At 37.0% G+C, this 14,548-nt stretch overlaps 1 protein-coding gene and 1 long non-coding RNA gene across 2 annotated transcripts; both read left to right on the top strand.

Moving 5' to 3' along the window:
* Window positions 1-414: 414 nt before the first annotated feature.
* LOC112667136 (uncharacterized) lies at window positions 415-4,338 on the top strand. The gene is made up of 5 exons (XR_003141064.1): window positions 415-584; window positions 694-817; window positions 1,928-2,021; window positions 2,556-2,632; window positions 4,250-4,338. It is a non-coding gene; the product is annotated as an uncharacterized LOC112667136 (long non-coding RNA).
* Window positions 4,339-5,477: 1,139 nt separating this feature from the next.
* On the top strand, window positions 5,478-6,861 carry LOC112667135 (olfactory receptor 9K2). Its single transcript, XM_025458651.2, has one exon. It carries the CDS (start codon window positions 5,549-5,551, stop codon window positions 6,488-6,490), a length of 942 nt encoding a protein of 313 aa, XP_025314436.1. The 5' UTR covers window positions 5,478-5,548; the 3' UTR covers window positions 6,491-6,861.
* The last annotated feature ends 7,687 nt before the right edge of the window (window positions 6,862-14,548 follow it).

Here is a 14,548-nt window from a genome sequence, read left to right as displayed (position 1 = left end):
AGTCATTTGCCCAGGCTCTGTTCTAGTTGTTATTTTGTACTTTTTGCCCAATTGCTTCTATTAATACCACTGTATCAGGACTCAACAAATGCCTTATTCACTATTATACCACATTGTAGGACAGCTTTAGGGCAATGCACTCACTTTACAAGAACAGAAGTTAGGCAGGGCATTCATTCTTATGGAATTCAGTGGAATCATCATGTGCCTCATCAAGCAGAATCAAGTGAACTTATGGAATGGTGGAATCACTTATAGGGGATTCAGTTGTTGGACCAACTGGCTCTTAGCACTTTATATAGTTGGGTTGTTGTCTCCAGGATATGATCTGTACTCTGTGTTAGCAAACAATATATGAGGCCATTTATGCCATAATCAGACTATTGGCCCAAGTACCTTGGGTCAAAAAAGCAGTATCAGCTACCACACTAAAACCTGCTTACTCACCCTTTTCCCCCCTTGCTGTTTCTTTGACATTATGCTTTTCTGAATTAGTATACTTACTGCTCAACAGAGAGAACATTTTACTGGGAGACATAGCAATTGCTCCTGTCCCCTGGGTATTCATTTCACTGAACCAACAGGTAAACAAAATGCTTTGTATTCTTTTGGGTAACTCTTAGTGATTTAGCAAAAGATATTAATGGAAAGGAGGGGGGGGAGTGTGTAGCAGTAACCCAGGGAATTTTCCAGGATGCCTCCTAACACCATCGTGTTTGATGGTAAATATTAATGAACAAGTAGAGCGGTTCAACATGGCAAGACCACAACGGTCCCATCAGTGGACTTCATCAGTGGACTTTGAAGGACCCCATCAGTAAGTAGCTTATGGATTCTGAGTTTATTGTTGAGAACAAGGAGAATATGGAAAGAAAATATCAACTATTGTCTTTGATAGGATGCATATGTGAGGATTTAGAAGCTACCATTATTTCCTTCCTCTTTACCATTACTATAGTACATAAAATGTATTTATGACAGTTACTCAATGATGTAATTTTTATCATACACAAATTAAGATTTTTTTGGACTGATATAGAACAATTTAAAAAATTATTTGAAATTTATACAGTGACTGTTGAGATATTACTTAGTACCTGACACCTCAACAAACAACTTTCAGGTAATTAAGATTACAAGGTGAAGCTAATGTAGATTAAGTTAATCATTATTTAACCTCTACTTTAAGTAATTAGAGGGCATTTGCAGGGTTAATTTATCCCATACGATCCCCATACTATTGTACTTAAAAAAATATATTTATTTATTTGACAGAATGAGAGAGAAAGAACACATGCAGGGAGAGGGGTAGAGGGAGAGGGAGAACGAGACTCCCTGTGAATCAGGAGGCAGACCTGGGGCTCCATCCCAGGAACCTGGGATCCTGAGCTGAGCCAAAGGCAGATGCTTGAATGACTGAGTCACCCTGGGGCCCCTTTTATTGTACTTCTAATTATCAATTATCATTGAAAAAATATAGCTAAAGGATAAATATGGAGAGTTTTAAGTGAAAATGAATGAATTTTATGACTAGGAATAAAAATTTCTCTAAAAATATGTCTCATAACATAATATTTTCTTTCATATCTGTGTCAGTTAGCCTACCACATGGTTTGCTGTAATAATAAATGGAAATGTTTCTTTTTCAGTGGAGAAATTAAGACTAAAAGATCATTTTGGTCCCTCTCAAAGGACTCACACAACAAGAAAAGTAAAAAAATAAACTGTTGTATTTTGACTCCTAGTAAGTTTAAGCTCTTCATTTTCCTTTCTTTTTCTTTCTCTTTCTCTTTCCTTTTCCCTTTCCTTTTCCTTTTTCCTTCCTTCCTTCCTTCCTTCCTTCCTTCCTTCCTTCCTTCCTTCCTTCCTTCCTTCCTTCCTTCCCTCCTTCCTTCTTTTCTTCCTTCCTATCCCCCCCCAATACTAGAGCCTCTGTGATCCTCAGGAGCTTGGCTTAGAGCCTGGGTACCTTAGTAACTTACTGATGCTTCCTTCTCTCCCAGAGGACTATGTCCCAGAAGGTAAGAGAAACCTCAATGCTGTAATTATTTCAAAAAGTTACACCATTATGGCAAAACCAAAGCCAGTATGGATGACTGCTGCTGATATTCTGGTGGATTCTCTGAGATTCCAGATGGCTCAGGACCTCTATCTCCATATCCAAGACAATCCACTTTACCTCTTTAAAAGCATTCAGCATCCAAGAATGCAGGACAAAGAATATCCTGCCGGTTGATTCCTCACGTTCCCTTTGTATACAATTCCTGGAACTGTTTCAGTATTAGCAAAGCACATTGGAAAAATTCACCTTGTGCCTCTTCCACAAAGGACTATATATCATTTTTCAAGAAATCAATTACCTAAGGAAAGTGTAGTTGTCTAAATAGAGCAACAGGGGAAATTAGTCCAGTTTCTCTATGGGAAGAACTAAAACTGGAATGATAAACATGGATTTGGAGTTTTTTTGGGGGGGAGGGATTCATTTTATCTTGACATAAAAGTTGTTTAGTACTTGTAGCATGGTCATTGATTGACTTTATGTTTGCCATCTCTAGAATTAAAACAATAAGAACAGGAAAACATTGGGATTCTGCTGCTTCATTTTCAGAATCTGACAAAATATCAATATAAGGTAAGAGTAAATCTTGAAACGTGAGTTTTACAAATAATTATTCATCAACTGACTATTTGTTTATTGGCTGCTTGCTCTAGGAGAGACTCTTTTCTAGGTATAAATGTCTTTGGGCATAAACTTTTTAACATTAGAACAAGTTTGATAAGAATAAATCTGGATAGTTAAAATGTTCTACAATCTTATCCCTGGAGGAGATTAGAAGAAGACAAATAGAATATACTTAAGAAACATTTCATGACTACCTCAGGGTGTCTTTTCACCTTCTGAGTAAGTATTTTATGCCTCTTCAGATGTCAAGTATTATCTATTTAAAATTTTGCTCTTTTATGTTACAATGATTTGTATATTTAAGTTTTTTTTTCTATATTTAAGTTTTGATGGAACTGGTGATTAATGAAAGTATAACAGTAAGACACCCTGCCACTTCTCTGTCAGCCATCTCTTTCTTGGGCAAGATATTACACTTCTCTCAGATTTCCTTATTCTTTTTAATCTTTTAACAATTTCTCTGATTTCTTCTCTCAACTTAGAATGGTTTATCCAAAAAATAATATCCCAATACTCATATTATTAATTTTCAACCAAATTGGTGCTTACTATTTTGGTGTGCATCATAGAGTGAGCACAGAAAGTTAAGATAAAAATAATAACAGTTAATATCTGCCAAGTACTTATCCTGTCATAAATGGTACTAAGTTATTTACATGCATTGTCTAAATATTTACCTCCAAGAAAACTTTGGGAGGTATATTGTTTTCATGCCTGGTTTATGTGAGGATACAGTGGTATAGTACCTCGCCAGAAGTTCCATCGGTAACTTAAGTACTGTAAGTAGGTTATATAGAGGATATAGGCAAGTTACATAAGTCACTTAGTCCGGGATCCCAGTTAGTAAGTGTGAAAAGTAGCCCTGGATGTTCCTATACTTATACCTAAAGCTCTGCTAACCATCTGAGTGTTTCCAAGTCTTCAAGTTTTTCTGATTTTGGTTGTTCGATTATATTCACCATATATATCTGTGTAATAGATGTTGATTAATTGCCTTCTGCCAGACACAGAAGGTTGTTGTGCTGGCATATATGAAGACAAGTTGAAATTTTGATCTTAAGGAAGAACTCATTCATATTTATTAGGAATATGAAAATATGATGATAATAGCTACTATCATTGGGAACATGATTATGCAGAAGTGTTTTAATCTAGGTTGAGAGATTGGAGAATTTATTTTGGGGATAAGAAACTTTAATTGAACTCAAGTACAAAAAGAGGTAAATCAGGTAAAGGAATCAGAACAGATTATTATAAAAGGCGGTAATCTGCAGTGATTAAGAATGCATGGATACTGGAGCCAGGTTTTCTTTCTTTTTTTTTTTTTTTTTTTTGTCTACAAAGGCCAATTCTGACCTTGTAGGTAGCTAATGAACAGACTTCATTTCTTTGTATCTTAGTTTCCCCACATGTAAACTAGGAAACTGAATAGTACACACCTCAGAGTATGGTTGTATGGATTAAAAGAGCTACTATAAATGCATTTAGAAAAGTGGCTGGCATATAAAAAGTGCTTTATTATTATTATTATTATTATTATTATTATTATTATTATTATTATTGCAGAACCATGCATATAGAGCCTGAGAGGACAGAGTGACCCTATTTTAACACAATCAGTTCAAATCCTTCCTTGAGCTGTCTAGGAAATGAGGTATGAATGTGTGAAAATCATATTCTGGACAAATAAGAATGTAATCAACAATCCTTCATGTATATTTTGTGTTAGTATCTCTTTCTTTCTTTCTTTCCTTCTTTCTTTCTTTCTTTCTTTCTTTCTTTCTTTCTCTTTCTTTCTTTTTCTTTCTTTCTTCTTTCTTTCTTTCTTCTTTCTTCTTTCCTTTCTTTCTTTCTTCTTTCTTTTTTCTTTCTTTCTTTCTTTCTTTCTTTCTTTCTTTCTTTCTTTCTTTCTTCTTCTTTCTCTCTCTTTCTTTCTTTCTTTCTTTCTTTCTTTCTTTCTTTCTTCTTTTTTCTCTTTCTTTCTCTTTCTTTTTTTCTCTTTCTTTTTTCTTCTTTCTTCTTTTCTTTCTTTATCTTATTTTTTCTTTCTTCTTATTTTTTTCTTTCTTCTTTCTCTTTCTGCTTTTCTCAGTATCTTTTCTAAAGTAACTCCTCCATCCAGACTACTTATAGACCTTTTTAAAAAAAACTATGAGCTTCAGGCTGCGGAAATGCAGGGAAATGATCATTATAAAGGGGTTTTAGAGGCCTACCTAGGAGAGAAATCCCAGCATTTGAACTGTAATAATGTTTGTGTTTATTTGTGCACAACTTTGATCTTAGTGAGTAAATAAAGTTACATCAAAATTCAAAATTTCCATTACCTACAAAAAGTAAGTATGTTTCTCTTAGGTCATTTTAAAATTCAGTCACTTTCTTTATATATGTTGGTATGTAATGTAGCTTAATGATTCAAAGTTAGGTTATCCTAAAACAGGCTACTGAATTCCCTATCTTCAGACACAGGTATTGTAATTCCTTCCCAAATGTCATCTGCTAAATTGTTTGTGCTCCCTTCTGATCACTTCTTCATGACAATGAATATATTGCAGAAATCATGAGTCAGAAACATACACAGAAGTAATACCTGCAGATATGAAAGGCATTTGGGTGGAAAGGAGTTGCATTAGATTCAGAGAACAAAATCTGATTCTCCTACTTATAGAGAGAGGGACATAAAGCTAACCTTTTGATTCATCATCAGTAGCAATGGCTTAAGTTTAAGTCACAGTAGTTTTATGAAGTTACAATGAGTGATGACTAGAATACATTCATAAGTCATAATTCTGTAATGAGTATTTGTAGCTGGCTCAAAGCCCAGGTTCATTTGTGTATTTCTCCCCGTGCATCTCGCAGGTTTTTGCCATGGGTGACAGGGGAACAAGCAATGGCTCAGAAGTGACTGACTTCATTCTTGTAGGCTTCAGGGTCCGCCCCGAGCTCTACATTCTCCTCTTCCTGCTCTTCCTGCTTGTGTATGCCATGATCCTGCTGGGGAATGTTGGAATGGTGGCCGTTATCCTGACTGATCCCAGGCTGAACACACCGATGTATTTCTTTCTGGGCAACCTCTCCTTCATTGACCTCTTCTACTCCTCTGTAATTGCCCCCAAGGCTATGATCAACTTCTGGTCTGAGAGCAAGTCCATCTCCTTTGCAGGCTGTGCGACCCAGCTCTTTCTCTTTGCCCTCTTCATTGTGGCTGAGGGGTTTCTCCTGGCTGCCATGGCTTATGACCGCTTCATTGCCATCTGCAACCCACTCCTCTACTCCGTCCAGATGTCAACGCGTCTCTGCATTCAGTTGGTGGCTGGTTCCTATTTTTGTGGCTGCATCAGCTCGGTTCTTCAGACAAGCTTGACATTTACTTTGTCTTTTTGTGCTTCCCGGGCCATTGACCACTTTTACTGTGACACTCGTCCACTTCAGAGGATATCTTGTTCTGATCTGTTCATCAACAGGATAATTTCTTTCTCCTTATCTGCCATCATTATTTTGCCTACTATCATAGTTATTCTTATTTCTTACTTGTATATTGTGTCCACAGTTCTAAAGATAAGATCCACTGAGGGACGTAAGAAAGTTTTCTCCACTTGCAGCTCTCACCTAGGAGTCGTGAGTGTCCTGTATGGTGCTGTCTTTTTTATGTATCTCACTCCTGACAGATTTCCTGAGCTGAGTAAAGTGGCTTCTTTATGTTATACGTTAGTCACTCCCATGTTGAATCCTTTGATTTACTCCCTGAGAAACAAAGATGTTAAAGAAGCTCTAAAAAAACTTCTTGAGAAGAAAAATACAATTGTTTGATTTTTCTTTCCCACTGTTGATTTTATGTCTATTTACTGTCATACTTCTTGTGGCTATTTTTGAAACTTATTCTCCTGAATATCATAGCAATGTTATCAGAACTTTTTCCAGGTGAGGTACCTAGAATATTGTTTATTCTAGTCATCCTGGATATTGGAGATGTCCAGGATATTAGAGAATCATTTTTCAATATGAACTTACACTATATCAAATATGATTTTGTTTCACCATTGTTAATTCTGAATGTCCTGGATATTGGAGATATCCTGGATATTTGGGAAACATTTTTGAAGTTGAATCTTCACACTATCTCACATATGATTTTGTTTCACAGAATTGATTTCTATTTATTTTCATGGCTTACTGCTGAACCTGACTTTTATATGTTATTATGCTGCATAAACAATATTTTGTGTTGTATTTGTCTTAGAATCACTCTTGGCACTATACACAATCACTAATAATTGAAAATCATGCCCCATTTCTTTTTTTTTTTTCTTCTTTTTATTTGAGGGGGAGAGAAAGAGAAAAAGTGAGAGTATGTTGGGTGGGAGGAGGGAGAAAATTTCGATCAGACTCCTCGCTGAGCACAGTGTGACATGTGGTTCGGTCACATGATGCATAATTCATGAGATCATGACCTAATCCAAATCCAAGCATGATATGTTTAACTGACTGAGCCACTCAGAGGACCCAATGCCCAACTTATTTTTTTTAAACAGTGTTTTCCAATTTGCTAAGTTTTCAGCATGTTGAATTGAATTTTCATTTTGTTTTTTTTAATAATAAATTTATTTTTTTTGGTGTTCAATTTGCCAACATACAGATTAACACCCAGTGCTCATCCCGTCAAGTGCCCCCCTCAGTGCCCATCACCCATTCACCCCCACCCCCCACCATCCTCCCCTTCTACCACCCCTAGTTCGTTTCCCAGAGTTAGGAGTCTTCATGTTCTGTCTCCCTTTCTGATATTTCCTACCTATTTCTTCTCCCTTCCCTTCTATTCCTTTTCACTATTATTTATATTCCCCACAAGTAGGATTTATTCCCAGGACACAAGGCTGGTTCAACACTCGTAAAACAATCAATGTGATTCATCATATCAGCAAGAAAAAAACCAGGAACCATATGAACCATATGATCCTCTCATTAGATGCAGAGAAAGCATTTGACATAATACAGCATCCATTCCTGATCAAAACTCTCCAGAGTGTAGGGATAGAGGGAACATTCCTCAGCATCTTTAAAACCATCTACAAAAAGCCCACAGCAAATACAATTCTCAATGGGGAAGCACTGGGAGCCTTTCCCCTAAGATCAGGAACAAGACAGGGATGTCCACTCTCACCACTGCTTTTCAACATAGTACTAGAAGTCCTAGCCTCAGCAATCAGACATCAAAAAGACATTAAAGGCATTCAAATTGGCAAAGAAGAAGTCAAACTCTCCCTCTTTGCCGATGACATGATACTCTACATAGAAAACCCAAAAGCCTCCACCCCAAGATTGCTAGAACTCATACAGCTATTTGGTAGCATTGCAGGATACAAAATCAATGCCCAGAAGTCAGGGGCATTTCTACACACTGACAATGAGACTGAAGAAAGAGAAATTAAGGAGTCAATCTCATTTACAATTGCACCCAAAAGCATAAGATACCTAGGAATAAACCTAACCAAAAAAGTAAAGGATCTATACCCTAAAAACTACAGAACACTTCTGAAAGAAATTGAGGAAGACACAAAGAGATGGAAAAATATTCCATGCTCATGGATTGGCAGAATTAATATTGTGAAAATGTCAACGTTACCCAGGGCAATTTACATGTTTAATGCAATCCTTATCAAAACACCATGGACTTTCTTCAGAGAGTTAGAACAAATTATTTTAAGGTTTGTGTGGAATCAGAAAAGACCCCGAATAGCCAGGGGAATTTTAAAAAAGAAAACGATAGCTGGGGGGCATCACAATGCCAGAGTTGAGGTTGTACTACAAAGCTGTGGTCATCAAGACAATGTGGTACTGGCACAAAAACAGATACATAGGTCAATGGAACAGAATAGAGAATCCAGAAGTGGACCCTCAACTTTATGGTCAACTAATATTCGACAAAGCAGGAAAGACTATCCACTGGAAGAAAGACAGTCTCTTCAATCAATGGTGCTGGGAAAATTGGACATCCACCTGCAAAAGAATGAAACTAGACCACTCTCTTACACCATACACAAAGATAAACTCAAAATGGATGAAAGATCTAAATGTGAGACAAGATTCCATCAAAATCCTAGAGCAGAACACAGGCAACACCCTTTTTGAACTCGGCCACAGTAACTTCTTGAATTTTCGTTTTGAATCAAAAATGTTATGTGTGTTTTATTGAGAGGAAGTAATAATAAAAAGAAACAAACAATTTTATAGCAAATATATAAGGCGTTGTAGATTGCTTTGAGACATTGCTAGTTGCTAAATCCTAATATAAAAAACCAAAGTGGTATATAGAGACCTGAAAACATTTTTGGGCAATCATTCCCTCAACTGGATTTTCATGCACTTTTTTCCTGTGCTAATTACTGTGAAAAACATTGAATAAAGTATAGAAGAAGTTAATCATTAAAATAATGTGAGGTCCAAAATTTTCTCATCTATGCTTCTGAATATTCATTTTTTGATAAATTTTATTGACTGTGTAGTATGTTTTGTGGTAGGTTCAGGTATAAATAACCTTATTCATTTGGGAACTTACCATTAAGTGTGAGAATTAAATCCTTACACAGATAACTCAAATCCACAGATATTTATACCAAAGAGAAACACACAGATTTCAATGTGTGGTGCCTGAAAGCAGGTACTGGTGGTCAGGGAAAGTCTTTAGGCTAAGTGGAAGATGTATTGGGCACTGAGGGGGACACTTGGCGGGATGAGCACTGGGTGTTATTCTGTATGTTGGTAAATTGAACACCAATAAAAAATTAATTTATTAAAAAAAATAAGACTGGAGTCAGTATACTGCTCCATCAGTTCAAGTTATTGATATAACTTGAAGCATACCAATGTAACTGAAAAAAAAGGCTGATTTGTAGGTTAGATACACAGAACTGATTAGCTGATTTGTTTGAGGGGAGTACACCAAGTCTCACCATTTTTGAGCCTGTATCACATTTCTGTGATGGTACCCACACATTAAAAGGAAAGGAACTCTTAGCAAAGCAGGAATAGAGGGGAATTTCCTCAACTTGAAAAAGAATATCCACAAAACCCTACAGCTAAGATTATGTTTAACGGTGATGAAATAGAAGCTTTCTATCTAAGATAAGAATCAGGCAGTGGGTGTGCCCCCTCTCCATAGCTCTTCAGCATTTGTTTGGAAGTCCTAGATGATGCAATAGGCAAAAAAGGAAAGAAAGGTATTATGAGCTGAATTTTATCTCCTTAAACTCATATGTTGAGGCCCTAACCCCCAGTATCTCAGTGTGTACTATATGTGGAGATAGAGCCTTCAAAATAAGGCAGATACAGTGGGTTTTTAAACAGTCTGGGTGGTACCTTTATAAGAAGAGATTAGGGCACACAGAGAGACATTGGATGTACATGTGCACTGTGGGATGACCATGTGAAGAGGAAAGAAGAAGGCAGACATCTGCAAGCCAGAGAGAAAATCCTCAGAATATTTATTTATGGCACACTGATTATGGTTTTCGAGTCTCCAGAACTGGAGGGGAAAAAAAGGTGGTTAAGGCACCAGTCTGTGGTATTTTGTTGTGTCAGCTGTAGCCAATTACTATAAAAAATGTGCAGAATGAAAGGAAGAATAACTCTATCTTTGTTCACAGGTGACATGGTTGTCTATGTAGAAAATCTGGAAGAATTGACAAAAACACCTTCCTGAAACTAATAGGAGATATAGGGGTGTTGCAGGATACATGGTTAATATGCAAAAGTTAGTTGGTTTCCATATACCAGCAATGAGCAAGTAGAATTTAAATTAAAAAACACAATATGTGATGTGATGAGCTCTGGATGTTATATGCAACTGATGAATTATTGAACACTGCATCTGAAACTAATGATATACTACTTTTTGACTAATTGAACTTAAATAAAAAACAAAAACAAAAACACCATACAATTTATATTATCACTTCTCCCAATAAAACACTTAGAAATGAATTTCACAAATGAAATCTCTGTATGTATGAGATCTCTGGGAGGAAAGGTATAATATTCTAATGGAAGAAGTCAAAGAATACCTAAATAAATCAGGAACTATTGAATGCTCATAGAGAGGAAGACTAATACTGTCAAGATGTGATTTCTTCCCAACTTGAGATATTCGTTCAATGAAATCTCAATGAAAACTCCAGCAAGTTATTATTTTTTTTGACAAACTTCAGACATGAAAGTGAAGTTTATATGAAAAAGCAAAAGACTGGAAAAGCCAGCAGTATATTGAAGGAGAAGAACAAAATCAGAGGATAGACGCTACACAATTTCAACTTTCCACAACTATACAGCTAAGATAATCAATATGATTGGTGAAAGAATAAATTAATAGAATAATGGGACAGAATTTAGAAGGTGAAAATAGAGCCACATGAATAGAGTCAACTGATCTTTGACAAAGAAGCAAAGATAATACAATGGAGAAAAGGTAGGCTGTTCAATAAAGAGTACTGGGATAACTGGACATCCACATGCAAAAATGAGAATATAGACAAAAACTCTACAGCATTTACAAAAATTAACTCAAGTGGTAAAGCACAAAATTGTAAAATTTCTAGGAGATTATATAGGAGCAATCCAGATGCCTTTGGGTTTGCTGATGTAACACCAGGACATGATCCCTGAAAACTACAATTGATAAGTTGAACTTCACTAAAATTAAGAATTTCTGCTCTGTGAAAGATATTGTCAGTGATTGAGAAGGAAAGACATAGGCTAGAGGGAAATATTTAGAAAATATATGTGATAAAGGATATCCAAAGTGTGCAAAGAATACTTAATACTCAACAATAAGAAAAACAACCCTATTAAAAAATGGACCAAAGAGTCTAATAGATACCTCACTAAAGTTGAGGGATCCCTGGGTGGTTTGGCGCCTGCCTTGGGCCCAGGGCGCGATCCTGGAGACCCGGGATCAAATCCCATGTCGGGCTCCCGGTGCATGGAGCCTGCTTCTCTCTCTGCCTCTCTCTCTCTCTCTCTCTCTCTCTCTCTGTGACTATCATAAATAAATAAAAATTTATTTAAAAAAAAGTTGATATACAGATGGCAAATAAACACATGAATAGGTGTTCCACATCATACATAATCAGGGAATATAATACAAAACAATGATGGGGTACCACTATGCACCTGTCAGAATCACCTAAATGCAGAGTACTGACAACATCGAATAATTACATGTGGAGCAACAGGAGCTCTTACACATTCCTAGTGGGTTTCACAAAATCGTACAGCTACCTGGGAAGGCAATTGGGCAGCTTCTTAGAAAACTAAACACAGTCTTACTGATCTATGATCTAGGAATTATGCTGCTTGGTATTTACCCAAAAAAGCTAAAACTGATGTTCACACTAAAACTGGCACATGAATATTTATGGAAGGTTTATTTATAATTGCCCAAATTTGGAAGTAACCAAGATTTCCTTCAGTAAGTGAGTGGATAAATAAAACCATGGTATATGCAGGGAATAAAATGCTATTTAGTGCTAAAAATGAAGCATCTAGCTGTGAAAAGACAAGGATGGATCTTAATTACATACTGCAGAGTCAAAGAAGCCCATCTGAACAGAGTACCTATTATGTGATTACCAGCATATGACATTCTGTAAAAGGCAAAAGTATAGAGGAAAAAGATGGGTGGTTGATAGGGGTTGTGGATAGGAAGAGATGAGCAGGAAAAAGGAAAAGGTTTTTAGGATGGTGAGGACACTTTTTTATGATGCCATCATTATGGATACCTGTATTTGTCCAAATCATAAAATACACAATAGCGAGGGTGAGCTCTTAAGTGACCTGTGGATCTTGGATGATGATAGATATAACTGTAGGCTCATTAATTGTGATAGACATACCAATCTGGTGGAGGATGTTGGCAATGGACAAAGATATGTGTGTAGGCGGAGGGGGAAAAAGCATATGATAAATCTCTGTACCTTAAACTCTTCTAAAAATTAACGTCTTAATTTAAAAAGAATAAAAAAAATGTTATACTACTACACTCTTATTGGGATAGCCAAAATCCAGATCACTGACTGTACTAAGTGTTGTCAAGGATGTGGAGGGACAGCAATCCTCACTCATTGCTATTGTGAATGCAAAGTGGCACAGCCATTTGGGAAGATAGCTTGTTGGTTTCATACAAATCTACACATACTCTTACTGTGTAATCCACCAATTGTGCTCCTTGATATTTATCCAAACAAGTTGAAAACTCACGTCCACACAAGAACCTGCACGTAAACGGTGAATGAATAATGAACTGTTGTATATCCAGACAATGGAATAAGATTCAGCACTAAAAAGAAATGAGCTGAATCTTTCAAACAGTGAAAGGATATTAGGGGATTGTAAATGCACATTATTGAGTGAAAGAAGCTAATCTGAAAAGGGTATGTACTGTATGATTCGTATTATATAATATTTTTCAAGTTATTATATCTTCAGAATATGTTTTTAAAATAATTTCTATATTTGTTTTTTTTTTACTATATTATTGAAAGTTTGTTCTGAGAAGCACTTTATGTTACCTCAGAGGCACAGCTTTAGGCTTCTGCATACTCTTGAATGTCACTGGTTTTATTGGGCTGGCTTTGGCTGTGTCCTCCCCTGATCGTTCTGTTGAGTGATTGCATCTATAGGTTTTCCACTCAGCAAAGAGACTCCACTGATTCTTCTTGTTCCATTGTTTTGAAACACTGTGGGACGTGTGTTTCTCACTGTCAGATCCAATTGTTTTGTTTCTGTCTGCAAGGAGAGTCCTTAAGTCTGGTCTTTGAGATTCGCTCCAACACTCAGAGGGCCTTCTTCACTGTCTCCTTCCCTGGTTCTCTCTGGCAAACTTCTAGTTGGTCTACAGTCAGCTTTTTGCTCTCATTGAGCTTCCAAATTCTCTTAACTGCTTATCACCAAATGTGTTATGTTTGAGAGTCCCTTATACTTATACTTGAACTTCCCACACTTCATTCCAAATGAAGTCAGTTCACTCGAGGAGAGCTTTGGAGCCCTCTATTATTATGGCCTGCCTTTCACTCTATGTAAAACCTGTGTTCAACTGTTCTGGAACTGGAATAGGAGCAGTGGCCCAGTTCTCTCAGAGTGACACCCTGGCTTTATGATATGGTTTCTGGGTGAGGTCAGTAGCTTATGGTCTTCTAAGCTTACCTCTCTTGGCAAAAAAAACCTTTATCCTTTGAACGGCAGCAACAGCAAGGGAATTAGAGCCCTATAGTTCTTCACCTATCATGCCTGGGGTAGAGCTTCTACTCTATGCATGGGCCCTAAGTAGAGGAAGAGATTTCTAGATATTTTAGCCACTCTTTTTTTTTATTTTTTTATTTATTTTTATTTACTTATGATAGGCACACAGTGAGAGAGAGAGGCAGAGACACAGGCAGAGGGAAAAGCAGGCTCCATGCACCGGGAGCCCGACGTGGGACTCGATCCCGGGTCTCCAGGATCGTGCCCTGGGCCAAAGGCAGGCGCCAAACCGCTGCGCCACCCAGGGATCCCTATTTTAGCCACTCTTGACTTAAATGGAGTTTCTGCAACATGGAGCTGGAAGAAATAAATGTTTTTAGCCTGTGACTCTCCAGGTGATATGGTAGCCATGACCGAGACCTAGGGTAAGAGGAGACTCTATGTTCTTATGTACACTTGCCTGTGTACTTTCTATCACACTAGGTTGAAAGGGGGAGGGAGGCAGCGGTAGATGTCTACAATGGGAAATGAAATGCTACTGAGTAATAAAAAGAATGAATTACTTACACACAGGACAAATTTGTGAACAAATTACAAATTCATTTTATTCAGTTAAAGAAGCCTGCCAGAAAAGACTGC

Source organism: Canis lupus, chromosome 27 (genome assembly GCF_003254725.2).
Source record: "Canis lupus dingo isolate Sandy chromosome 27, ASM325472v2, whole genome shotgun sequence".
Lineage (NCBI taxonomy): Eukaryota > Metazoa > Chordata > Mammalia > Carnivora > Canidae > Canis > Canis lupus.
The sequence above is the reverse complement of the archived record's forward strand: the minus strand, read 5'-3'. Positions and strand labels throughout refer to the sequence as shown.

What these genes read in the sequence shown, in the direction of transcription:
- LOC112667135 (XM_025458651.2), top strand. Translation starts at nt 5,549, where the DNA reads ATGGGTGACAGGGGAACAAGCAATGGCTCAGAAGTGACTGACTTCATT.